This window comes from Odontomachus brunneus, unplaced genomic scaffold (assembly GCF_010583005.1).
Source record: "Odontomachus brunneus isolate Ranch 3 - 2012 unplaced genomic scaffold, Obru_v1 Obru_scaffold_171, whole genome shotgun sequence".
In the NCBI taxonomy this organism is placed as follows: Eukaryota; Metazoa; Arthropoda; class Insecta; order Hymenoptera; family Formicidae; genus Odontomachus; species Odontomachus brunneus.
The window spans coordinates 585096-608950 of NW_022639621.1; the positions used below are offsets into that span (position 1 = coordinate 585096).

General features: G+C 41.7%; 1 protein-coding gene across 10 annotated transcripts in view; it reads right to left on the reverse strand.

Moving 5' to 3' along the window:
- Positions 1-23855, reverse strand: part of LOC116851338 — an 86094-nt gene that overhangs the window by 2683 nt on the left and 59556 nt on the right. For 5 of the 10 annotated variants that reach the window (XM_032830652.1, XM_032830651.1, XM_032830649.1 and 2 more), the window contains 20 exons: positions 8265-8410; positions 7439-7614; positions 7220-7351; positions 6954-7103; positions 6383-6571; positions 6124-6204; positions 5815-6037; positions 5595-5630; positions 5367-5498; positions 5089-5262; positions 4762-4981; positions 4495-4685; positions 4207-4411; positions 4055-4134; positions 1970-3936; positions 1201-1344; positions 971-1120; positions 799-898; positions 449-680; positions 62-356 (listed from right to left, as the gene is read on the reverse strand). In XM_032830652.1, coding sequence (XP_032686543.1) covers positions 62-356; positions 449-680; positions 799-898; positions 971-1120; positions 1201-1344; positions 1970-3936; positions 4055-4134; positions 4207-4411; positions 4495-4685; positions 4762-4981; positions 5089-5262; positions 5367-5498; positions 5595-5630; positions 5815-6037; positions 6124-6204; positions 6383-6571; positions 6954-7103; positions 7220-7351; positions 7439-7614; positions 8265-8400 — 5013 coding nt within the window. In that variant the 5' untranslated portion in view covers positions 8401-8410. Of the gene's footprint in view, positions 1-61; positions 357-448; positions 681-798; positions 899-970; positions 1121-1200; positions 1345-1969; positions 3937-4054; positions 4135-4206; positions 4412-4494; positions 4686-4761; positions 4982-5088; positions 5263-5366; positions 5499-5594; positions 5631-5814; positions 6038-6123; positions 6205-6382; positions 6572-6953; positions 7104-7219; positions 7352-7438; positions 7615-8264; positions 8411-9279; positions 9503-9567; positions 10735-18422; positions 19038-23855 lie in introns of those variants that run through there. The other 5 variants (XM_032830643.1, XM_032830642.1, XM_032830646.1 and 2 more) reach the window with 5 other exon arrangements.

Below are 23855 nucleotides of genomic sequence, written 5' to 3' on the forward strand. Positions count from 1 at the left end.
TTACACAGATTAGTTTCGAGAAGTTATAACAACGACGTTGTCGACGAGAGGCTTATCTTACCGGCGAAGATCGGTCCACGGACTGACCCATTCTGTGCAACAGGTCTCCACTTTGGCTTTGTCGGAAGGTCGGCGCTTGTCGTTCGCTCGACTGGCTTCTTCTCAGAAATTGCTCGCCGGATTGACTCGAGCGAATGCGATTCTCGGGCGTGGACTCCCGTGTCATGTTAACAACATTGCTCTGCCTCTGGCAAATCTGACTATCCACATACGGATAACGAATACGGATGGAATCGATCACGTCTAAGAGATTCTTCGCGTCCATTGCTAAGATATGAGCCGCAGAAAGCATTCCCCTGAAGCGAGAAGAAATCACGTTTGATTAACTCTCAGACTGTTTCACGACAATGCACATACGTATAAATAATTGTAAAAGAGAGATAGTTACTTCCGATATTCAGCATCTAACGTAGTGGTACTGTAGTTTTGCGCCAGTTTCATGGCGGCCACGAGCTCCGCCATGTCCTTACTTAATACTTTATGTGCCATCTCAACCTCGCGATGTGCGGATATCGGCAATATTTCTACAAGAACATCCACAGAAGACAGCAGTGCTCTCAATTCGATACCTACTCTATGTACTAGTTCTAAATACTGATCAGCCTTGCTCTGTTGAACACCTGCAATTTATAAATTCTGTTTACATAACCGTACATATTAGGGATGTGAGTTTCTCTCAACAACATCATCATGAATCAAGTAACTCCTATATGTCACTTGTCATCGTTTTCTTCTCACCTTGTGATAATGACATAACTGCACGAACGACGCTTGTCGTGCAGTCGTATACTTTATCGTTGGTTCTGTCTAAATCTGCAGTGGGTGTGGGTTCCATTTTCTGAAAAAAGAGATGAATTAATTGCTATTTACACGGACCAGATATATTGTTGAAATTCCGCAGGCAGTTTACCTTTACTACGATTACTTTGTCGGAACCTTTGTCCGAACCGAGAGAGCCAGTGTTAGCGGAATGCGGTTCATGGCTTGGTGATTGAGTAACTGACCGTGGAACCGGGGGACTAGCACTTTCATCACCACTCGTAGCGATCGACAAGCGTTTCTACAGGAAGAGAAGAAGGAAACTAGAGTTTAAACGACTGATGATGAATTTAAGTAGTCAAGCAGATTTGTCGAACGTACCTCTTCTCTCGCGAGCCAGCGACTATCCTCTTCGGACTGCCGTTGCTGCTCCAACAGTCGTTGCTCCAGCAGCTTCTGCTCGTCGTCAATGCCACTGTTGAAATTATCAGTCAGATTGTCGAACAATTGCGAGTGCACGTTCCTCTAAAACAGCGGAAACAACATCGTATTATAGGTCTAGCTCATTCTTATACGACGTATTTGTGAGTGAGCTATTGTTACAAAATTAGGGAGACGGTAATGATTTATATTACAATTGCTCCTCGACGGTATATACACCTATGTACAGTAAAAATTAAAGAGATGCATATTCCTTGAGATGCAAAATCAATTCAGAACAGAGATGCGTTGTATAGTGCATTCGTACTCGCTACATGCAGCTTATTAAATGATTACTGTGGCAACTCATATAGTGGCATCCATTCTCCATGCAAGTGTCAGCCTGCTAAACGACAAAGTCAAGATCTCCGTGAAAAACGAAAGTCTCTTCCTGAGATTGCATTGCATCGTAACGAAAGATAGAGGACGAGGTCCGTTCGTGAGCCGGTGCGTGTAACACTCGCATACACCAGAAGCGGATACACTTGACTTGAGTGACGGACACGCAGTGTATCGCGGGAACGTCCGATCAGAGAGATTAGAGAAAAAGACCAGATGAAAAAAAAAGAGAGAAAAAACAAAGTAAAACCAAAAAACGATACGGCGTTGCGAATATAAAAGGCGCGATTGTACATTTTTCGGTTCACATTCCTAGGAGGCATGGTCAAACCTGATCTTGTTGTACCTCCTCTGTCATTGAGCTGCTAGACGACATGGTGCTGTCGCTGACAGCGGATGAGATCAATGATCCGGAGAGCGTGCCGTCTGTCGAGCTTGTCAACTGCTCGTCTTGCTTTTGCGCCACGAACGTGGTGATCTTTGCGACCCCCGTCGCTATTAATGGCACGTTTGCGACCTTCACGACGCCGCTTGCCATCTGAGGCTGCGTTATTTGCGATATATTGCCGACACTAGCATGCATTTGAGTGTGATCTATCGGACCGAGTGAGCTCGGTTGTTGTTGGTCCACGATGTAGCCGGATGAAATTGGATGAACGTTCTGTGAGATCACGGCAGACGGTGTCATGAAATGCGACTGAATCGAGGTCTGCATTATAGGGAGACTCGCCGGCTGATTGGAGCCGGTTACTTGGCAAGTCACTGGCTGACCGGCGATTCCAGTCGGCACTTGCTGAGCGTAATTCGGCATGTGCATCTTTTGCGCTTGAACCAGCGACACGGACGTCGCGTGGGCCGTGTAGATCGGATTGGGGCCGGCCAATTGGGGCTGCTGCTGCTGATGATTCGTGTGCTGTATCACCGCGTACGACACGGCCTGCGGAACGGCGTTCTGCCGCGCGATATTCTGCACATGTTGCATCTGTGGCAGATACATAGCTTGCTGGCCCGGTTGGGCGATGTTCGAGTAGATCTGCTGATGTGGGTAATTCTGCGGATATGCCGGCTGCGACTGTAGACTCTGCGCCGGGGTGGGACTGTAGACCAGGCTGCTTCTTCCAGTTTGGCCGTAATTACCGGCTGACGCGTTCACAGGCTTCAACTCGATCGGGCCGGCTGATTGGGGTTGGACGTTCTGCGCGCGGAACTTCAGGACCGGGCCGTACAAACATTCCGCGCTCGACGTGGAATTGGGTACATTCGCCGAGCTAATGTTGCGATACACGCCAGCAGCGGCATTGCCACTACCACCGCTACCGCTACTACCACCACCACTACCACTACTAACAACACAACCACCGCCACCCACACCAACACCACCAACAGCGCCGCTGCTGCTAACATTCTGTTGCACGCCACTCGCATTCTGACTCGTGGACTGACCGCCAGCGAATACCTGACTAGCGTTGTTAGTAGCCGCGAAGTTACCGTAACCAACTGGCTGGCTTTGAGCATGCGAGCCGCTCGCGAACTGCGCCTGATTGCTACTCGGTATGACAACACTGCCCAAACTACTGGGACCAAAGTTTCCGGGGTTCTCACCATAATTACCACCTACGCTAGCGCTCTGACTGAGATTACCAACGATAGCCGAGCTCTGGGTGAAACTAGCGACCGGCCCGTATATCTCGGGGCCGCAGGCGTTGCCCGTCGCGACGACCGCGGTCACGGCACCGCCGGCGGCCGCCACGGCGCTGGAGGACGCGGGGAATTTCTGCACGGGGGAGTACAGGTCCCCCGTGACGCTACCGACCACCTTCGAGCTAACCGCATACAAGTTTTGCATCTCTTTAACCTTCTGCTGCTTTCGGTTGGCGGCGGGCGACTGCGTCTGCGCCGTGTCTGAAATGCTCAGGCTCGACATGAGGGGAGCGTTGTCCGCGGAGTCGAGGGAGTCTAGGTTGGTGTCGGACAGGGTAGAATCGCCCGACTGGGTGTCGTGCGTGACGGACGGTTCGGAGAGCGCGGGGTCGAAGAAAGGCAGGTCGGAGACGACGGCGGTGGTCAGGACTTGATCCTCGTCCTGAAACTGCACCGCCAGGGTGTTGAAGGGGGACGCGGGTGTCGTGTACACGGAGGGACATACCCCTCTGGCCTGGTTATCCTTGAGTAGTTGCGCGAGAACCTCGGGACTCTGCGCCACGATATACGTGGACGGCGCCGCGGCAGTCAACTGAGATTGTTCCGTCGTGTTCTGCGGCTGCCGGGAGGGTTTTGGTGGCGGCACATCGTCAGCACCTGCGTGACGCGATTCGCTTTGTAGATGTGATTGATATAGATATGATCAGTTCGTCGGAATCATGCGTGCGTCAGTGCTAATTATCGCCATTATCGTAAACTCCGATTTCCTACGTACCCCAAGACATGGCTTGTACTCTTCTGTTCTCGCGTCGCATTGTTTCCTGCTGCTGATGCTTTTCTTCCAGCAAAATCTCACTGTAATATATCAAAGGATAGTTTCAAAGAAAAGTATCTCGGAGTAATCGAAAGGAATTGTTGAGTACTCACTGTAAAGTTTCCCTGATCTCTTTAAACGTCGGTCTCTTGCTGGGTTCGTAGCTCCAACACTGAGACATCAGGGAATATAATCTCGGTGGGCAGTGATTAGGAAGCGCGAGCCTTTCTCCATTCTCCAGCTTGCGGATCACTTCGTTATTTTTTACTCCTTGGAATGGTTTTACGCCTAACATCAGAATCTCCCACATACACACGCCTGTAATAACAATCGAAAGTATTATTTGCGCGACAGAATAAAGCGATATCAATTTTTAAGAGATATGATCGATTTCAGCTAACCAAACATCCAAACGTCGGATGAAGTTGTGAATCTTCGGAAATTTATGCTTTCCGGCGCCATCCACTTAATTGGCAGTTTGCATTTGCTGGCGGTATAGTAACTCTGATCTTCTACCCATCTACTGAGGCCGAAATCCGCCAGCTTGACGCAACTATGCGACGAGACTAGCACATTCCTTGCAGCGATATCTCTGCGATGAGGTCGCGGATATTAGACTGCGATAGTCGACCGCAAATTAACATGCGAATTTCATTCGTCGTGAATACCTGTGCACGAATTTCTTGCTTTCGAGATACGACAGGGCAGTGCTCAATTGAAAGGTATATAGTAGAAGCGTGGCGAGATCCAGACGGTGTTTATTGGACTGCAGATAAGCGCGCATTTCTCCGAGTCGAGCAAGTTCCATCACGAGCCAGATTGGCGCCCCCTCAGAACAGACTCCGATTAGTCTAATGATGTGCGGATGCTCGAACTGCTGCATGATATCTGAAATTGCATTACTTAGCCTGAGTAACTGAATTAGCTAACGTACGATGCAATCTCTTTTGATTTCGATTTAGCATTAATGAAAACTATTTTCATCATTAGCTTACAAGCTTCCTCGAGAAACTTGTCGGCCGTGGCGTCGACCTTGCATGTCTTCACGGCGACGGCGATAGTCTGGCCATCTCTTCCCTTGTACGAACCCTTGTGAACGTTACCGAATTGACCCTCTCCTATAATTTCACCTAGTTCCACCTGATTCCGCACTATTTCGTAATCTCGGGCTGCAAGAAAAATTAACGAACCTGAGTATCCTCTGAATATTTATAAAGTGTAAAATTACGTAAGATATCTATTTAAAGCGCTTGACGAAGACAGGTGTACTTACTGGCTGGTGTCGAATAATCTCCTTCCTCGTCGACGATTTCCGCATAATCTTCCGACAAAATGGTTCCAGTTTTACCGGCGTTTTTCTCGGGACTGCTGGCACCATCTTGTCTGTATTTTGGCGGTTGTGCGTCTATAATAAGAAAGATCACATTTCAGCTAAGCACTTGTTTAGAATCATATTATAAATTAATGTTTAAACACAAAACGACGCCCTTCATCTCTTTACCTTTGCACGGACAGGGATAATTCTTCCACGACCCAGCTTGCGAGTACAAAATAAAGGAACTTAATATGTTTCGATAGTGTTAGTCAAATAATAATAATGAATGAATCAAAGATATGATTCATGCAACGGACGGTGTCTTTGTAGCGACTTTAAAAAAGTCGGAGATGAAACTCATTAAGTTTTTTCTCGCGCAGTAACAACGCACGCGATATCTTCTTACCTTTCCTGTTCCACAACGAAGTGTTGCTGTCGGTGACCAGTCTGCAATATCCGTCAATCAGATCCGCAAGACTCTCCGCTTGATCCAGACTGGAACAAGTAATGCTGAGAGTCTCCGCGGCTCCCGCGACTCTCAATTTAATACAGGCCTTCGCGTGCTCCTTACAGTCCGAGACTAACGTTTGGATAGATTGTATTTGCGTGAATTCCGCCATTCTAGTAGGCTGCAACAAGAGGTTCCGTTCCAAGAAACTGTGCGGTCGTAAGGATCGGCACGAAGAAGACACACATATGTGATTAGTGAACGTACCACTGTCCCACCTCGATGAGCCATGTAAGATATGCCTAGGTCCGGTCCGATGACTAGTTCCACGGGTATTGACCAGCTTGACTGGAAGTTTACAGGACTGAAGTTATAAGTGGGACATCGAGTATAATAAATAGCGAGAGAAGCGAATATAAATTCCGTGTATAAACGTCTATTTTTCACATTCATCGTCCGGACTATCCAAAGAAACACACGCACACACATATACACACTGAATAGATTCGCATATATTATCGCTTACCCCTAAGGCGCATATGAACCTTTCCTGATCGAATCGGTAATGCGCTCGTAGCAAGTCGAAGAATTTGAACATGCATTCCAGCTCGGACAGCGCCGCGACTTTCTTGAAGTGCTGCTGTATCAATTTTCGGAGCGCTTTCGGCTTCATCCCGTTCAGCACGGAACGCGGTAAGAATTTATGCAGGCCGACCTGCAGGGAAAAAATACATTCTCTCTTCTAACACAGGTCATTCCACCTCATTATCCCACTCGCGTATACATTGAAAAAAAATACTTTAAAATCTATTTGTGGGATATAAAGTTTATCTACAGAAAAATAAATTTTATTTTACAGAGAAATAAATTTATATCCCACAAATAAATGTTCAAATATTTTCTTCTCAGTGTATTGTAACGAAAGAACTACACTGAGAAAAAAATACTTGAAAACTTATTTGTGGGATATAAAATTTATCCACAGAAATGAAGTTTCATTTCATAGAAATAAATTTTATCCTACAGATAAATTTTGAAGTGTCTTTTTCTCAGCAGACGTGCAGATTGCTGTTCAGCACAAACTCTGGCTACTCTACCTCACGCTCCAGGTATTCCAGATTGCTCTTCTTGTCCAGTGCAATTTGCGGCATGTCCTTGAAGAAATAGCGAATCTCCAGGCAGCACAGTTGAACCGCGACGTCTTGATCCAAAGCGGCGTGATTCGCGCACAGATAGTCGTTTCGCACCTGCGAAAGAAAAGAAAGGCGCGCGATGAAATTTATTATATCGTAATTATCCGAGAAAGTTGAGCATGCTTGCATTAGATGCGGCTATTGAATCTCTGATCGATGGCTTATCGTACCTGATCGTAGTAGTAATAAAACGTGACTTTGTCCTTCTCGTAAAGATCGTTTAGATTTTGAGGCAAGTAACGCACTCGGAGCTCGTACCTCCACTCGCAGTGCGGATGCTTTCGCTCGTATTTTTCCTGCACCTGAATTTAACGCGCACATGAGAATTGCGGAAAACATCGAGTACGCCGAGTACGATTACGTAGCTCGCGAGTCGAGCTGTTACATACCTGATACATTGTTGTGTCCTGATGCAACCAATAACTCTCTCCGGATCCGGGATGGTGAAGCCTCATCGCGTACAGATTCCGGTAGTGTCTGGCACCAACAGCGAGTCGACTGGTGACTAGAGAGATGATACCTCGAACGTCGATCGCATCGCCGAATTTGACGACGTTGAAGCCACCTAAATTACGACACACGAAATCAAATGACATCTTACTACATAAAAAGCTTATTAAATCGTGACAACTATAAAATATGGGTGTACAAATACATAGGTATAATGACTATAATTTAAAAAATTATACAATTATGTTAATTTTGTTATTTGCTATATTACTATATTTACTATACTATTACTATATTAATTTGCATGTTTAGAATAACTATGAAAATATTTAGAATAACTATGAAAATATTTAGAATAATTTAGAATAACTATGAGGACAAAACTAAAAATATAGTGAGATTACTTCTATTTTTATCTATTAATACACAACGAAGATCATGAAACATCTTAAAAGAAACTAATTATATGAAACAAAATATACATGCAAATTTTACATAATTCAATTTCAGTTTAATTTAATTTTCCAAATTTTATTATGTCGTCGAAACGACGCGCAAAGCCGAATAAATTGCAAAAACGTGCCAAGAAAAATATGTTGTAAATATAGACAAGAAATAGCACGGATAATGATTAATGAGCGTCGTCACGTTGCTCTCTGAAACGCTAAGAAGCAAGCAGGTCACGCTATGCAGCTTCTCAATCTCATCCGACGTGTTTTAAGCGTGTAAAAAGTTCCTTGACTATTTCGTAGCAGAATAACTTACCGTTGGGAAGATGAACCTTTAAGGTCGCCTTGTCCATGGGGGTGGGTGAACCATGCGGCGGCGTGTTCCTACCACCGCCGCTGCTCTGGACACCTCCGACACCGCCTCCACCTCCATCTCCTGCTCCAGTGCTCATCCCCTCATGGCTGAACAATCAAGAAAAGAGAAACTAGCTTAGTGGACAATGTGCAGCGAATTATCTTACATTATTTTGCGAATCTACTCCGCACGGTCAGTCTAGTCGGTAAATTTATTATTATCGTTGTTATTTATTATTATCTCGCAGAAATTTCTAATTAGAGAAACATGTATACGCTTACTTGGCCTTACAATCGATAGATTTGTATATATACAATAAGATTGGATTTCAGACCCAATATTAGGTCTCAGATATTTCTAAATTTGACAACAGCAACACTAAGACTATGAATGACGCGCAATTATTCGTAATTCGAATAGTAGGAAAATTAGTTAGAGAGTGTGAGAAAAATGACTTAGATTAATAGTTATTATTTGAAACTCGAGTTTCAAGTGAAATATTCAGATTTGAATTCAGAGTTAAATGAGAGTTCATTAAATCACGATTATAAATCTAACGCTGCATATATCATGATTCAAAATAAAAAAAACTCAAATCTGACTCTAAATTCAAATCTCAGTATTTCACATGGAACAAGTTTTAAATAACGATTAATAGAGAGAATAATATTGTGGTTATCAGTTTTATATATGTTCTTAGCAAGACATTGATCAAGTAAAAGCGAATCAGATAATGAGGTCTACGGTGGTTAGTCCTTTCTAAAAAAAAAAATCCTGAAACTTTGAACTCGAATGTCACGAAACATCAAAGCCTCTTTTAAATTGAGGAAATTGCAACAAGAGGATGCAAAGATGAGTTCTCATTTTCTAATCTTTTAATGTCGGTCACGTTATCCAGCGAGAGTATGCCAGAAAAAATCTCACGAAGGGAATATAATATATGTTACGCACTCCTAACATAAGTTCATCATCTTACATAGAATTCTCAATAGCCACCAAATCTCGCTTGGCACGATTAAATGCATTCGCGGAAAGTAGAGAAATCTGCAAAGCGCGGCAGTGGTCCTCAGCAGCAAATAATACTATTAATATCTCCCGAAGCTCAACTAGAAGGTTGCAGGCAGTAGAAAGTTGATTGATAGTAGAATAGATATTGTCCAGCTCAAATAAAGTCTTCTTCATATCCACGGCATCAATATCTGACACAAAACGGATTCGATGTTCATTTTAGTTCTCAATACATCCACCTGATCATCAAACGCACCTGCAAGAGACAGAGCGCTCTGCGAGGCGTAGCAACGGTTTGCAGCAGTAGATAGCGTTGTTGAAAATTCTCGACGTTTAATTAGAAGTTTGTAGACAATAGAGAGTCGACTGACAACGGAGCGGATAACGTCTATCTCAGATAAAGACTTCTTTATATCCGTGGCATCGATCTTTGATACAACGGGATTAGTAGAGTTTATTTTAGTTTTCATTATATCCATTTTAGCCATAATTACACAGATCCTGCACACAGTTTTGGCCAAAATGCTTTTAGTTTGTGCAAGATCTAGTGAGAGCATTTTTGAAGAAGATGACTGCGACGGTTCGGTATCCATCATCACGGCTCGGTATTACTAAGCAAATGGAGAAGTCTGAGATGTTAAAACATCCGCGTTGATGCAAATTGCATTGGCACTTACAATAGAGAATTGTATATCGATAGAAATGTCAGAAGAAAATCACCCACCATTTCTATCTCGATATATGATACAATGAATTCAGTTTCACAAAAGGCATGATGACGCATTAGATATCAATTACATTTGAACCAGAAAGACTGACTCATATTGTTATTATAGTTATGTGAATAACCAGAAGCATATTAGAAAAATACACAGTCACAGGTAAATTCACTTCAGGTCACACTAAATTTACTTTAGTCCTCCATAAAAATTAACGTTCGAATGCAGTTGGTGGACACAAATGCAATATGATTGCATAATATGATTCACTTGCACAAAAAGAGTCAATTGGGCAATAGAGTTCAATGACACTCGTACACTTTGGTATAACACAAATACGGTAGTCTAGAGCTAAGATTAGCAAATGAAGCAAATAGAAAACACGTCCGATTTTTCATTAATTTGTGTCTGTTGAGGAAAACCTTTTTCTCCAATGTTGCTTGCGAGACAAGCTAAATTTAAACTTGTGTTTTCGACGAGGTAGTGACTTCACAAGCACAGTCGCTTAAATAATTTCCAGAAAATGAGAAGAATAGATAAGAAGTTAAAAACTATTTAGATAGTCGAGAAGACTGGGTTTAAAGATAATTTGAGTCATTTCGATGAAAATATATCATAGCCTAATCAAGAAGTCAAGTAATACAAGCTATAAAAATAAAATTAATTGTCGGTTTAAAATTGATTAATGTTTCTGCAACGTATTAATTGCCTACTAATTTGAGTGTTTCACGTAATTTACGTGCATATGCTATTTTTACAATCTTTTTACGTTTTTGTTCCGTTTTCTCTATGACAATAATTACATGGTTTTATTTAAGATGCAGGAAATATGTACTATATAAAAATAGACCAATCGAAATAATTTAAGCTTTTAATGAGGCGATTAATAAAACTGACCCAATATATTATTTGTCTTCCAATTTATGTACTCTCTTATTCTACCACATAATTACTCTCATTATGCGTCTAGATAAAATTGAATTAAACAAAACTCACAATTTCAGGGTTATATATGTTCCATTATTTTCAGCGAAATTTTTGTGATGCTCCTCTGATTTCTTTTTACATAAAACAAACTCAAAATTTAATTCAATGTTGCGATTACAAAACTGACCCAACATATTTATTTGTCTTCTAATTTACTTATTCTTTCATAGAATTACTCTTATGATATAATCTAGATTAACCTTTTAGTAGTTGAATGAACATTTATACTATAGTATGTTTCGTTAACTTAATTGTTGACAAAGTTCCTACGTCAGATCGTCGATTTGACCCAATTTTTATTCAATTCGACTCGATCGCAGTTTGTGCAACAAAATTTGCGTAACCGTGAAACTTGGCTCTTTTTACCTGATTCCTTCTTTGTCAGCATATACGTCATCGCACGCGATGACGAGAACGAAAGGACGCATAATTTTCTCGGAACTGGCAACAATTCCAGAGCGATTCGCGCAGTCTCTGGACGATTCGTCTCACCCTGAATGACCCCCTCGTGTTTCGATTTGCCGAGCACGCTGACATGCGTACGTCCTGCAGCCGCGACAAATGCGATCTCGACGAATGTCGTCGTAATGTGTAATCCTTATATATCACGGTTCGTGGAGCGACGATATACGAGTTGTCGTATCTCGCCGTTATCAAATCGCAATTAATCGAATTATAAATGTAAGTGAGCCTCCATCATCGATGGTCAGCGACTGGTTTGCGCGGATCAAGGATTACAAAAATTATCTGCTGATTATTAATAAGTAGAGTAAAGTAACAAGATAAATAATTGTCATCAGCATGACTTAAAATCAGTATACTCAAATAAACAATCATTGTTTCGTATACAAGTAACGCAATATATAATTTTGTTAAAAGAATTTTAAAGTATTGAATTTCTCAATACTATAATTTTTTAAAATATTATTATATTTTTATAGTATTATGAATATATTATATTATTATTATATTATATTATTATTATAAGTATATTATATTAATATTTTATAATATTATAATAATCTCATAAGAAGTATAATATAATTATCTTGATGATAATGATATCCTCTTCCGACACTTAAAAATATCACATTTTGAATTCAATATTTTGGGTTTTTTCACTCATGAATGTTATTTCTGATAAGTTGTTGATTCTAATAAGAATATATTTTTCTTCGTTGAGTCATATGCAAGTGACTCATCTTTGTTTAATGTTCGTTTAATGTAATGTAATCACACTTTAAGATTTATATACCAAGAATAAAGATATTTTCAAAACAATTCTTTCTTTTCTGTGTATTGTCTTCAGCGCGAGCGCGATCGTCAGTTCGGGAAAGACGCACTGGATGATTAGGGTCTGTAAACCGGTTTTTCGCGTCGCCACCGGTTAAGCGGCCATTTAATCGAAGCTTTCGCTATTCGTCAACCGGTCGTTTCCGCTTAACTCGCGCTCATTATCGAGTCAAGTTCGAAGCTGACCGAGATCAATTCGGAGGAGCTCATTAACACATTGCGGCAAAGGATTTCGACGTGAATTGGGGTCGACGTATTTATGACACGTTAGAGAAGTTCCACATTCGGCGTGAGCCGAACGATTTATCGTTGTAACGTTCTAAACATCCCGTACATAGGACGGTAATGCTGTGGCGACGGTCGCTATGGTAATGGGATCTGTACAGCGAGCTTTCAGAAATGTAACCCGTTACTCCTCTTACGCCGCTGCTTTTCACGAAGCCATTCACGACCTCGAGCCCATCCTTTACTCAGCTTTCAAGCTGCAGCATTCGGATATGCCCCCCTGCGTGCAACATGCACTTACATATCGGCCCGCCACGCTAAGCCATCCTTATCCGACACAGTCCATGGAGGAATATTTATTTGCGTACCCTGAGAGGAGAAGAGCCAATGTCCGCGTCTCTTAAGTCGCGGAAATTTTGGAATATTAAATCAGAAAGAATGGCTGTAATTTTGTGTAAGATTTGAATATATTGTATTCGATGAAAACAAATTATTCGTCAGTCAAGAAATCGCCGTTTTTTCGTCTATGATGAGGGAAGACCAGGTTTAGATGGTCTTAAATGGCAGGAGTATATTGCTCATGTGCTTTTTTCAGTATTTATCTTGAGAGGAACAGTGGATACAAAATCGCGAAATAGTCCTTTTAGAACACAGACACTTCACTCCCCGAGTTTCATTAAAATCGGAGTAATATTACAGTTAAAAAATAGAAGAAAATTAATTTAGTAGTAGCAATGTAAATTTTTGAGCCTCTCGGAATTTTGCATTAATATTCTTCATCATGAGTAAATAAAGTTAAGCGTGTCTAGTTATAATAAAGTTTTTTGCTGATGCACTGTTTCGGATAATAAAAGTAATTTTCATTCATAAAATGATTGAAATTGTGTATATGAACGGGCGAAGTAAAGTTGGCCCATAATTCAAGACCGGTAGGAGGGTGCAGACCGCTCCGGAACTGCTAATCAGGATACATATTTTATATGTGGTCCTCTTTTACCCTGCGCTATTGGGCAACTGAAACGGGTATTAGAACAAGCCAGCCATATTTGTATTTCGATTATTACAAAATAAAATATATGGTTAATACAGTTGTAGCGGGCATTAACACGCAGAAGAAGGTTGTCTCTGTCGTGTTTGTACAATCAGTTACAACTATCACTTGTCTGAGAAGTTGTAACTTCGAAATTTTGAAATATGGGGCATCTAGCTCCGCTCTCCTCTACTTCGCTTCAGCATCGTTATCTGCATTACATGTCTATGACTTTACGAATCGCGAACTGTCCGCATGTCTACGAGTATCTACACGTCTACATTTATGTGTTTAAATTTCTTGAAATGAAATCTTATTCAAGAAATTCACTTCAAACGATTACAAAAATGGCACCACTCGAAATCACAAATGTGAAAGTGCACTTCATACTAAATGAATCCATAGCGTTTCAGTCGATCAGAGTGAACAGTTTGTTCCAGAGATGATGGAGTCCTTCAGGTACCTCAGGTGAGTACCTCAGTATCTCAAGTTCACTCTTCAGTTTCGTGTGAAAATATCACTTGACGGTACAAAGTCGTTGAAGAATCTACTGTATATGAGTGACAGGTCACTCGACTTCGAATGACTCGGCTGTCGCTCCACCTTTTGAGTGGAATTTCACTCGCAGAGATTTAGAGATCATTATCCATTTGAAATAGAACCGAATCTTTTTGCGACTGACCTAATGCTTTAAAACCACCGATATGCATCGACGTAACAGCTGCGTTTCGTTATAGTCGAGTTACGAGCGACTTATCTATCCGTTTCTGTTCGCTTTCGCGCGCATATTGTCAGGTAATGACACAACGATTCCGCGCTTAGCATCGCTCGATGCCACGACAGGCAGCGAAATAATTTCTAGGAGCCGGGAGGCTTTCTCGCGATAGGACTGGGGCGATATAGTTTTACTTACGAGGCGATCGAAACGGCACGAAGCGTTGCGTGGAGTGTGTTTGCATTGCGGCTATTAATGCAAATGTATATTACGAGCGACGTCCGGCTAAGGAATGCCGTCGGTCAGGGACGAAGCACTTGCACCGGGAACCACCGGCTGTGTCGATCAACACGCGATTTCCCTGCCAGAGCGCGATCATAAATCGACGTCCCGTGGACCCGCCTCGGAAAGTTATTAGCGTGTCAAGTGAAAACATAAGAAAAAAAAAACAGAATCAGGAAAGTTCGCTTAATTCTTTGCGAGGTTTTCAGGTAAATTAAGAGAGTTCGCAATTGTACCTTCGTGAATGCTTCGTGCGTCACGAAAGGAAACAAGAGCGGAGACATTCGCATTTCAATTTATGCGGAGAGATCCTAATGGGATTCGCTTTGTCGTCGTTACAATCGAAATCTGGCGCGCCAAAATCGGCAGACGCGGAGAGTTACACGCGTACTTACGCACGGCGCGGATCGGATTTGAAGATAAAATTGTCCGGCATGGGTTTACGCGTCGTAAAACAGATTTTGATATGAATCGCGGACTTTCCATAAGAGTCCGAGCCGGCTCTATCCGGCCGATACCAATTTATGCACGCACCGCGCGAAAGTTCACTCGGTTCTTCGCGTAATGTTACACCGATCCGCGTTACGAGTGCGCCGTAATCCGACACGGCGTGTCCGTAAATCATCGCGGGACGCAATTACGCGGATAGAAATATGGGAGATACGAAGGTATCGGTGTTATTGCGCGTATACGCGGGGCTCGCCACGCTTCAACGAAATCCGCGTATTATTGCGCAATCCGCGAGCGAGCGCGACACGTTTGCCAGGGAATCGGCGATTGTAATAAAAAAAAAAAAAGAAGAAAGAAGGAAAAAGCCTGCGCAAATCACGGGTCAATCGACGTTCACTCGCCAGGTGGCTTCTCTTCGCGGCTACCTGAATTCGCGAAGTTAATACTGCGAAGTTTTCGAATCAATGGTCGAGTTCTGTAAATTTCTTTGGAGAGGAATCTCACACAAAACGAGCGAAAAGTGACAGTATTTTCACTCAAAGCGATAGTGAAACCACTCAAAATCATAAAAGAGTGAATGTTTTACTCAAGTTTAAAGAATGCACGTAGAAAAATATCATTCTATTGTTGAAAAGAGCGATTCCTCAATTTACTTTTCTTCTGTAAATAATGGTTATCTTCAGCAAAAAGCAAATATGCTATTAAAAAATATGCTATATTTTTAGCGAAATTTAATATATTCCTTAGTAAAATGGATTTTATCGGAAGTCTATTCTAGCACTATTAAAAACATAGTGAAATCAAAAAGAATTTATATGGAAAGAAACTATAATATATTCTTTCTGTGTAAAATACATTTACTTAAACGCAGTATGTATTTTTCTATGCATTCTGACTTCATATGATTAGAGTGAATATGTTTCTGTGACAATTGATAGGTTGCAAAACGGTTTAGATGCAATAAAGTTGGCAACTCATCAAACTGTCAGAATTAAGAATTACTACTGACAGGCTTGCTTACTAATTATATTATTAATTATTAGTATTATTATTTATTATTATTTAATGTCCTTAATTATACTATTATTATTATTATTATTATATTATTATCAAGTCCATCCCAACTTCATTAACTCTTCGAGTGAATATTTTTACTCGACGATTCAGAGTGGAGAATTGTTTTTTCTTATGAGTGCAAAATCTCTCGAATCACTCTATTTTTCGAATGAAACTTCACTTCAACGAGTATGGAATAATAAAAGGAATAATAAAGAAGGCAAAAGAGGAAAAGAGAAAATTGAATACGACGCATTCACGTCGATTGACCCCCGACACCGATTACTCTCTTTTTACAGTCACCTGATTTCGCGAGATTGATTGCGAGTTGCGCCGCGGGACACGCAAGCTGTGCAACGTGAGATAAAATGCGCAACGCAGTTCGCAATTACAAGCTGCGAATTGCAACACGTGCGTAACGTGGAACTTGTTTGTTTACAATCTCGCGGAGAACGCGGCGGTGGTGACGGCATTATCGAAAGGACACGGTATAATTTGCACGAGAGGTGAGGAATGGACGTTAACAGCTAACGAGTCGCGCAAGTATAAATAACTACTTACGCGGTATGTCAATCATTGATATGACGTCACGCCAAGTCGCAGAGCAGCGTGAGATTATTTCTCGTCGAGTCAATGGAAAACAAAGACGAACGCATCACTTCCCTCTGTTTCTTCTCGATTAATTCATATTAATTCGAACCCTTTCGATACTTTGTTCTTCTAATTATCTTCTAAGTATTTTCTTGATATTCGTGCAACTCCCTTCTGAATAAGCATGACGTTCGATTCCCGTGACATTCGAGATCTGAGGTCGTCGACGGATCGAGAATGCGAAAGTGAAGTGGAACGTGAATTTCCTGTAAATCAGGGGCTGTCAATGCGAGAAGGGGTGAGTGAGGGTAGGTCGGTGCACCCCCGGCCCTGACCCGTCCGGCACCTCTACGCACCTGCAACTGTCGCCCACGTAGCTTACCTTTCACTATTACTTTCTCTATTGCGCTTTTGCATCGTCAGACAAATAGCGTTCGCGCGCGAAAGAACACGCGTGGAAAATGTGATCGACCGTCATCATTTGTCTCGATGCGTGAAAAAAGGGACGAAGGTTACAACTTGTTCCCTTGTTGGAAATTCGAATCATTATATTAATAATAACGAGTATCAGATCTGAGTCTGCTGTACGATGTTTCGTACGAAAATAGATTTTCAAAGAAAAACATGTGTGTGTGGGAAAACAGATGTTGCTGCATCAAGGAGAAGTGTTTGATGTTTGTGTCTATAATTACATAATGAAGTAATTACAAAAGAAGAACTTTAATTGCAAGATGCTGTTTCCTGTAATCTCGTATCCTAAGTAAAAATAGTATAATAGTAGAGTGGTATTCCTTTTCTAACAAAGTGCACTATATTAGACTAGATATTAGCTTGGTTTACATCGTGCACTTGATACGCGTATCAAGTACTATATTCGTACTAAATATTTAATACGCACGATGTAAATACTGACGGATCAATTTGGTACGAGCGTATCAAATAGGAGTATCGTATTAAACTAATACGCGTATCAAGTGATACAAATGACGATGTAAACGTGTGAAACGAATGTTGGAAGGAACTTAACGTAGTGAAAATCAGTGTTATCGGTAACCGTTGATTTCTCTCAAATTATATTAAAATGTCTTGTAAAAAGGATTATAAATTAGAGAGAAGAAGAAACGAGAACATTTTTAGAATTATGCATTCTGATTGTTGAACAAAGCTATCTCAAGCAAATTGCAATTCCAAATACCACCACTAGGAGGCAATCGACATGAATCAAATTCGTGTTATATTTTCCTTTTAGTACGTTCGATGTAAACGCAGCCATATTAAAGCATTGGTGCGCATCAAATTTAATACGCGTACTAACGTTTTGACGATGTAAACCATTGTGCAAACTTTTTCCCTTCAGATCAAGAGGAATATATTTACTTGAAGGCTTTAGAAGAATCTTTTTGATGGGCTATATATAAGAGAAAACTCCTCTAGGATTCAGAGGATTCTACTAAGGATCAGATTATATCTTTTTGAGTGGGAAGTAATTTTCGTAACTAAGTACAACTATAGCGACAATGATGATATAACCTTATACGCATTCCTTCCTGCTACTTTTTTTTTATTAGAATAATAACAGGTTACGGTTGATGCCGAAAACTGATTATGGTTGCTTTCTCTCTCAGAGTGATGACGTAAACCTATATAATTGTCCAAGATAACTAGCAATGATAATGATAATTAGTGAAGGATAATAGGATAATTAGTGAAGACAATGAGAGGAGCCGTTGCGACGACGAGGACCGTCTCGGATGTGTCTTTACCTCGCGCGAGACACCTTATGAAATTTCCACGTTCCCAGGGTGTCCGGGCTGTAAGAGTCGTTGCAGCCCAGCTGGCCGAGGGAGCACAACAAACCCTTGCTGTCTCGCTTCCATTGTTTCTCGCGCATGCAATCCTTCTCCGTGCGCCTCCGGAACACGTCTCCCCGGAGATGCTTGCCGAAGGTATCGAGATTTTGAGCGCGGCAACTAGGCCAGGAGATGCCGCTGGCTTTGCGCCCCACGAGCTCCAGCATCTTCCGGATATCCGTCGGGGGAGTGCTCGTTGCGCGAAATCAGCCGGGCAGCATTTCGGTTGCGCGTGCAACGATTATCGATTGCTTTTGTTCTCTCTTTCCAATCCAAGTCGTCCGCCTGGATTCATTCGATACGGTCTCTACTTCCGGCACAGTGATTTTCAAGAACGATTGCGATATCGGAATTCTAGTCTCACCAACGCGTCTCACAAGCATTGAATTTCACTCGGTTTCACTCACTAATTGTTGCACTTTTTCCAAGTTCCAATTCGCCGGGGCTGATTCGTTTCACGTTCCATTTGTCCCGGGCCAAGAAGTGTCCTCTCCACGAGAATAGACGCACGTAACAATAGAAATTGATCTATTTTTCAGAATAACGAGAGTGCATTATCGATCCGGGTCGTGGCTTTAAATATCCCATCCCGACGGCGATCTATCGCGCGCCTGTCAATTACTCTTATATTTCCCCGTAACGCGACTCCTTTCCAGGCCAGGAAGATCACATATCCCCGACGTAATATTCACGCCGGGGCGAGTAGGAAAATGAGAAAGCCAAGAGTAATCGAAGAATTCATAACGGAGACGCGACGCTGACCGCAGTGCTGCGAAAAACCGGGGACATATTTCGCGGCGACACTCTATTAAATTTTATTACGCTTTCCGTTATACCGTCCGCTCGTGCTCACGTGTGCGCAAAGATTCACTCGAAGGAAGGAAAAAAAGAGGAAAACAAAATTTCCACGTTGCGGTTAACACCGACGTGACTCTATCAGAGCGAACAATTCCCTTCTTTCTAAAGTCGGATTATACATGGAGAGAATATTATAATTACTTTTCATATCGATTATTTTCAATTTTACTATGTTTCTAGTAGCGCAAGAATAAGATCAGTAAGGCTGCCTTGCTAAGAGGAACATACATTGAGAACAAATACTTGAAATACTTGAGTACTTTATTTATGGGATATAACGTTAATTCACAGAAATATATTTTAAAATATAATTTAAAATATATTTTAAAATATATTATAATAAATATATAACAGAAATATATTTTATTTTATAGAAATAAATTTTATATTTTACAAATAAATTTTCAACTATTTCTTTCTCGGTATAGTAAATTTTCCTAGAAACAGCACATTTTTTAAAAACACATTTCAATTCTTATATGAAGAAAAAACTTTGGTTATATTAACATGAAGTTTGGTCGCAATAAACGAACTAATGCGTTTTGGTTAAAGGAAATAGAATTTCTAGGGAGTTCTTACATGACTCAAATTTGATTTTAAAAATCAGAAATTCCGTCTCCTTTAACCAAAACAATTCGTTCATTACAATCAAATTCCTTTCTCCGCATAAAATACAAATAAAACATATGAAATGAAGGATGATCAATTACTACAGAATGTCGATGTGCTCCTCGATTGCAGAATTCTATGCACGGAGAGAATATTATAGTTTTTTTCGCGTATAAATTCTCTTTAATTTTATTATGATTTTAGCAGTCCAAAAAAATAGACTGGTAGTAAGCTCTATTTTGCTAAAGGAACATTGTGCAAATTTTGCTAGAAACACAGCATAATATCTTAATAGTTTATTTTAGTTCCTAAAATATAAATAGAACATATTAAATGGAGGGATATAGCGAATTACTGCAGAATGTCTACTTTTTGGTTACAAAGTCCTATGCTAATTCTTACTACAAAATTCTCTCTGTGTGGTTTCCGATGCGACACGCATCAGCGCGATAATCTACGTAGGGTGGAAGGCCGGTGCGACTACATATTCTTCTCCTTGAATTTTTCACACTGAACAAGCCACTCGCACACTGGCAGCTTGCCGAAGCGCAACCGCAGCGTGTTGCGGATCGGACGTGACGTCAGTTCGCCAACGTGTCCAGAGACCGCTCTCAAAAATGAGATATGCATCCCCCCTCCCCCACGGCACTTTGGCCCGTTGCCTGAATGATCGAAAACACCCTCGGTGACGCGCGGGTCCCACCCCCTTTCATTCACGATGACACTTGCGTGAGTGCGTGCGTGCGCTCACATTCGCAGCCGAGCAGAAACTGATCGGGCCCGTCGCGGACAGACAACCTGCCATCCATTCTCCTCTCTCGACTCTCTTTTTCGCCACGATCCCCGGACTGCGTGTCTCCTTTTCCCGCGAGTGCGTGGGACGCGCTGAGAATTCCCATGGGCATTGCCGTGCCTGCCGACACGCCGGCGATTCTGGGCTTGATACCGCACGGGTGACCGCCGCGGTCGCAGACTGCTTGGGGCCGCGAAGTTTGTTAAGTGTGGTAAATCAGTGCATGGTAAATGCGCTCAGCAAGCTCGCATTTACGCGCGGATTATTAAAGTACGACGGCTTATTCATAGTTGTTATCTGAAACTTGTCTCATGCGGAATATGTGGGTTTGTATTAATAGTCATTATTTCAAACTTGCCCCATGTGAGATACTCATATGGATTTAGAGTTAGATTCGAGTTCTCCACTTGAATCATATAAGGTTATATATGATATCACATTTGTAATCGGGATTCACAATAACTAAGTCTGAATTCAAGTGCTTCTGAGTTTCAAGTAACGATTATTGACATGGGTTTAAGGTCTGTATTAATAGTCGTTATTTGTCTCACGGAGCTTGTCTCATGTTCCAACCAGGATTTAGAGTTAGATCTGAGCTTTTCTCCGAATCATATATATAACATACGTGAAATTATACTTGAAATCGTTATTTAACTATTAAATTTAACTTAAGTTAAATTTTTACAATAAATTCTAAATTCAGATCTGTGTATCTTATTTGAGATAAGTTTCAAATAACGACTTTTAATACGGGTCTCACAGCCTATTATTCATAATCAGTTTTATATTTAAGTTTACCTTCAGTTCTTAAGTTCGCCTTAAGTTCATCTTCAGGTGCCGTACGAATCATTTCATTAATTACAAAACATTTGAAGATCAATTTAAAATGATATATAAGATTCGACTATGATTACCATTTATAGATTTTTAGATCCAAGTATTTTAATTGAATCATACGTATGTCATTTATATCTGTAGTAACGATTAAAAAAAAAACTCTCATCTAACTCTGAATTTAAATCTGAGTATCTCACCTGAGGCAGGTTTCAAGTAACGACTGTTAATACAGGTCTTAGGGTTATTCATAGTCAGACCTTATATTTAAATTTACCTTCTTAAACTTATTTTCAGAAAGTTCTCCAGTTCTTAAGTTCGTGTTAAGTTAAAGTCTTAAAATTAATGATCTCTGATATAAAATTCGACTATGATTTATAGTTAGGTCCAAGTTTTTCAGTCGAATCATGATACACGTGGCATTTATATCTATAGTTGCGATTCAACTGAAAAATCTCATCTAATCTGAATTTAAGTCTGAATATCTCACTTGAGGCAAATAATAACTATTGATATCAGCCTATAATCTCACTTTCTCTCGCCGGCGTGTTCATGCCAGAGCAATCCTTGCCATCCTAGTGCTCTCACACGATCCTTCGCGCTTCTCTCATCGCCGATCATCATCGTGCTACTCGTAACTCATCGATCGACAGCTCTCTATCTATCGACGTCGCTTAACGATACGAGATCGCTCGGCTGGTTTTAGATACTTATTAAATAATTAACTGCAATGGTCCATTAATGTGCCTGTAATGTCTCAACAGCGTCTCCAGGCTGCCGCGTCATCGCCAATACTTGTCATCGTTGTTTCGCCATCGCGCCTCACAAATATCGCTCGGCGAGGTCGTTTCCCCGTACGTGTCTGGAGGCTTCAAGCGTCCTTAATGCGACACCCAAGTTAAGTAGCGACCTCGATGTAGCTTCTGACATCGGGCTTGCGGGAGCGTGTCCTTATTCTCTCATCAACTCATTTGTTTTTCCCATCTCGCTTACGTAAGCTTTCAGCGCGTCGGCCGTCAGTAAGGACATAACGGATGTCAAAAGTCATGCGCGGCTTAATCGATCCTGAGCTCGTGCCACACGTGCGGACCTGCAACGTGTTTTTGTCGGGGCGTTCTAATTCTCGCGCAGCAGAAGCAAACATCGGCCCATCGGCGGAAGTACTCATTTTAATCAGCGCCGGGCGCTCGTCCGCTGTGTTACTCCTTCACCGGCTCGGTACACAAGTTTGTCACAGTCGTATTTGCGGCTTGGCACCGAAAGTGACGATTTATCAGATTCCATTCGAATCTTGATCGTAGGATTTTATATTCTCCAAAGTACAACTAGTATAAGTAACCAGCTGACGTCAAATGACGTCCCTAATGTCATTAATACATCATTTAGTGTCATATTCGCTGGGTTCTTCGCTGAAACACTACGCACAGAATGTGCACATTCGAGTATAAATCTGATTCACTTTAAAGGATATCAGAGCATCGACTCATTAAAATTTCGAAAATCAGTCTGCTCGGCGTCGAGTCGCAGGTACAATTTTCCAGGCAATTAATTTTGTTTGATTATACTTTTTGTTTTCTTATCGTCGCCCGCGCAGTCGCGGTTATTCGATATCGATCGGGACCGAGTGGGCCGGGGGTGAGGAACGAGTTTATACAGAGAGAGAGAGAGAGAGAGAGAGAGAGAAAGAGAGAGCTTACGTTTATAGCGTCCGCGTTATTTATCGCATTCGGCTATTTTACATATTCTCCGTAGGAGGCAAGAGGGCAAAAATATCTTTCCATATGAGCGCAATTTAGATACGCCTCGGTCGGCACAGACACATTTACCTCTGGAATAATAAGTTGCGCTCTTTGGTGATGCTCGCCGTGACTGTCTGTCGATTCGCTTATATATTGACCGATTATCGGCGCGACTCTGGATACACAGAGGGCATATCGAATAGCGATACGGGTAGACATCGTGCCATAAGGATTTTTCGCGACGATCGCTTATGGCGTCTCGCTGAAATTGCCGGAGGAGGAATTGCGAGACCTCCGCGGGCAAGACGTGGTTTTTGCTGCATGCTTTGTGCTACGCGAGTTTTTCAACGAAAGCGCGGAAATCGGAATCAACGTGCGACAGTTTTAAGGAGGATCCTCCGCGGCGACGCTCACGTCTGATGCGGCGCAAGTTTTTGTTCAATTTAACGGCAAAACGTCACAGAAAGGCAGACAGAGAGAGAGAGAGAGAGAGAGAGAGAGAGAGAGAGAGAG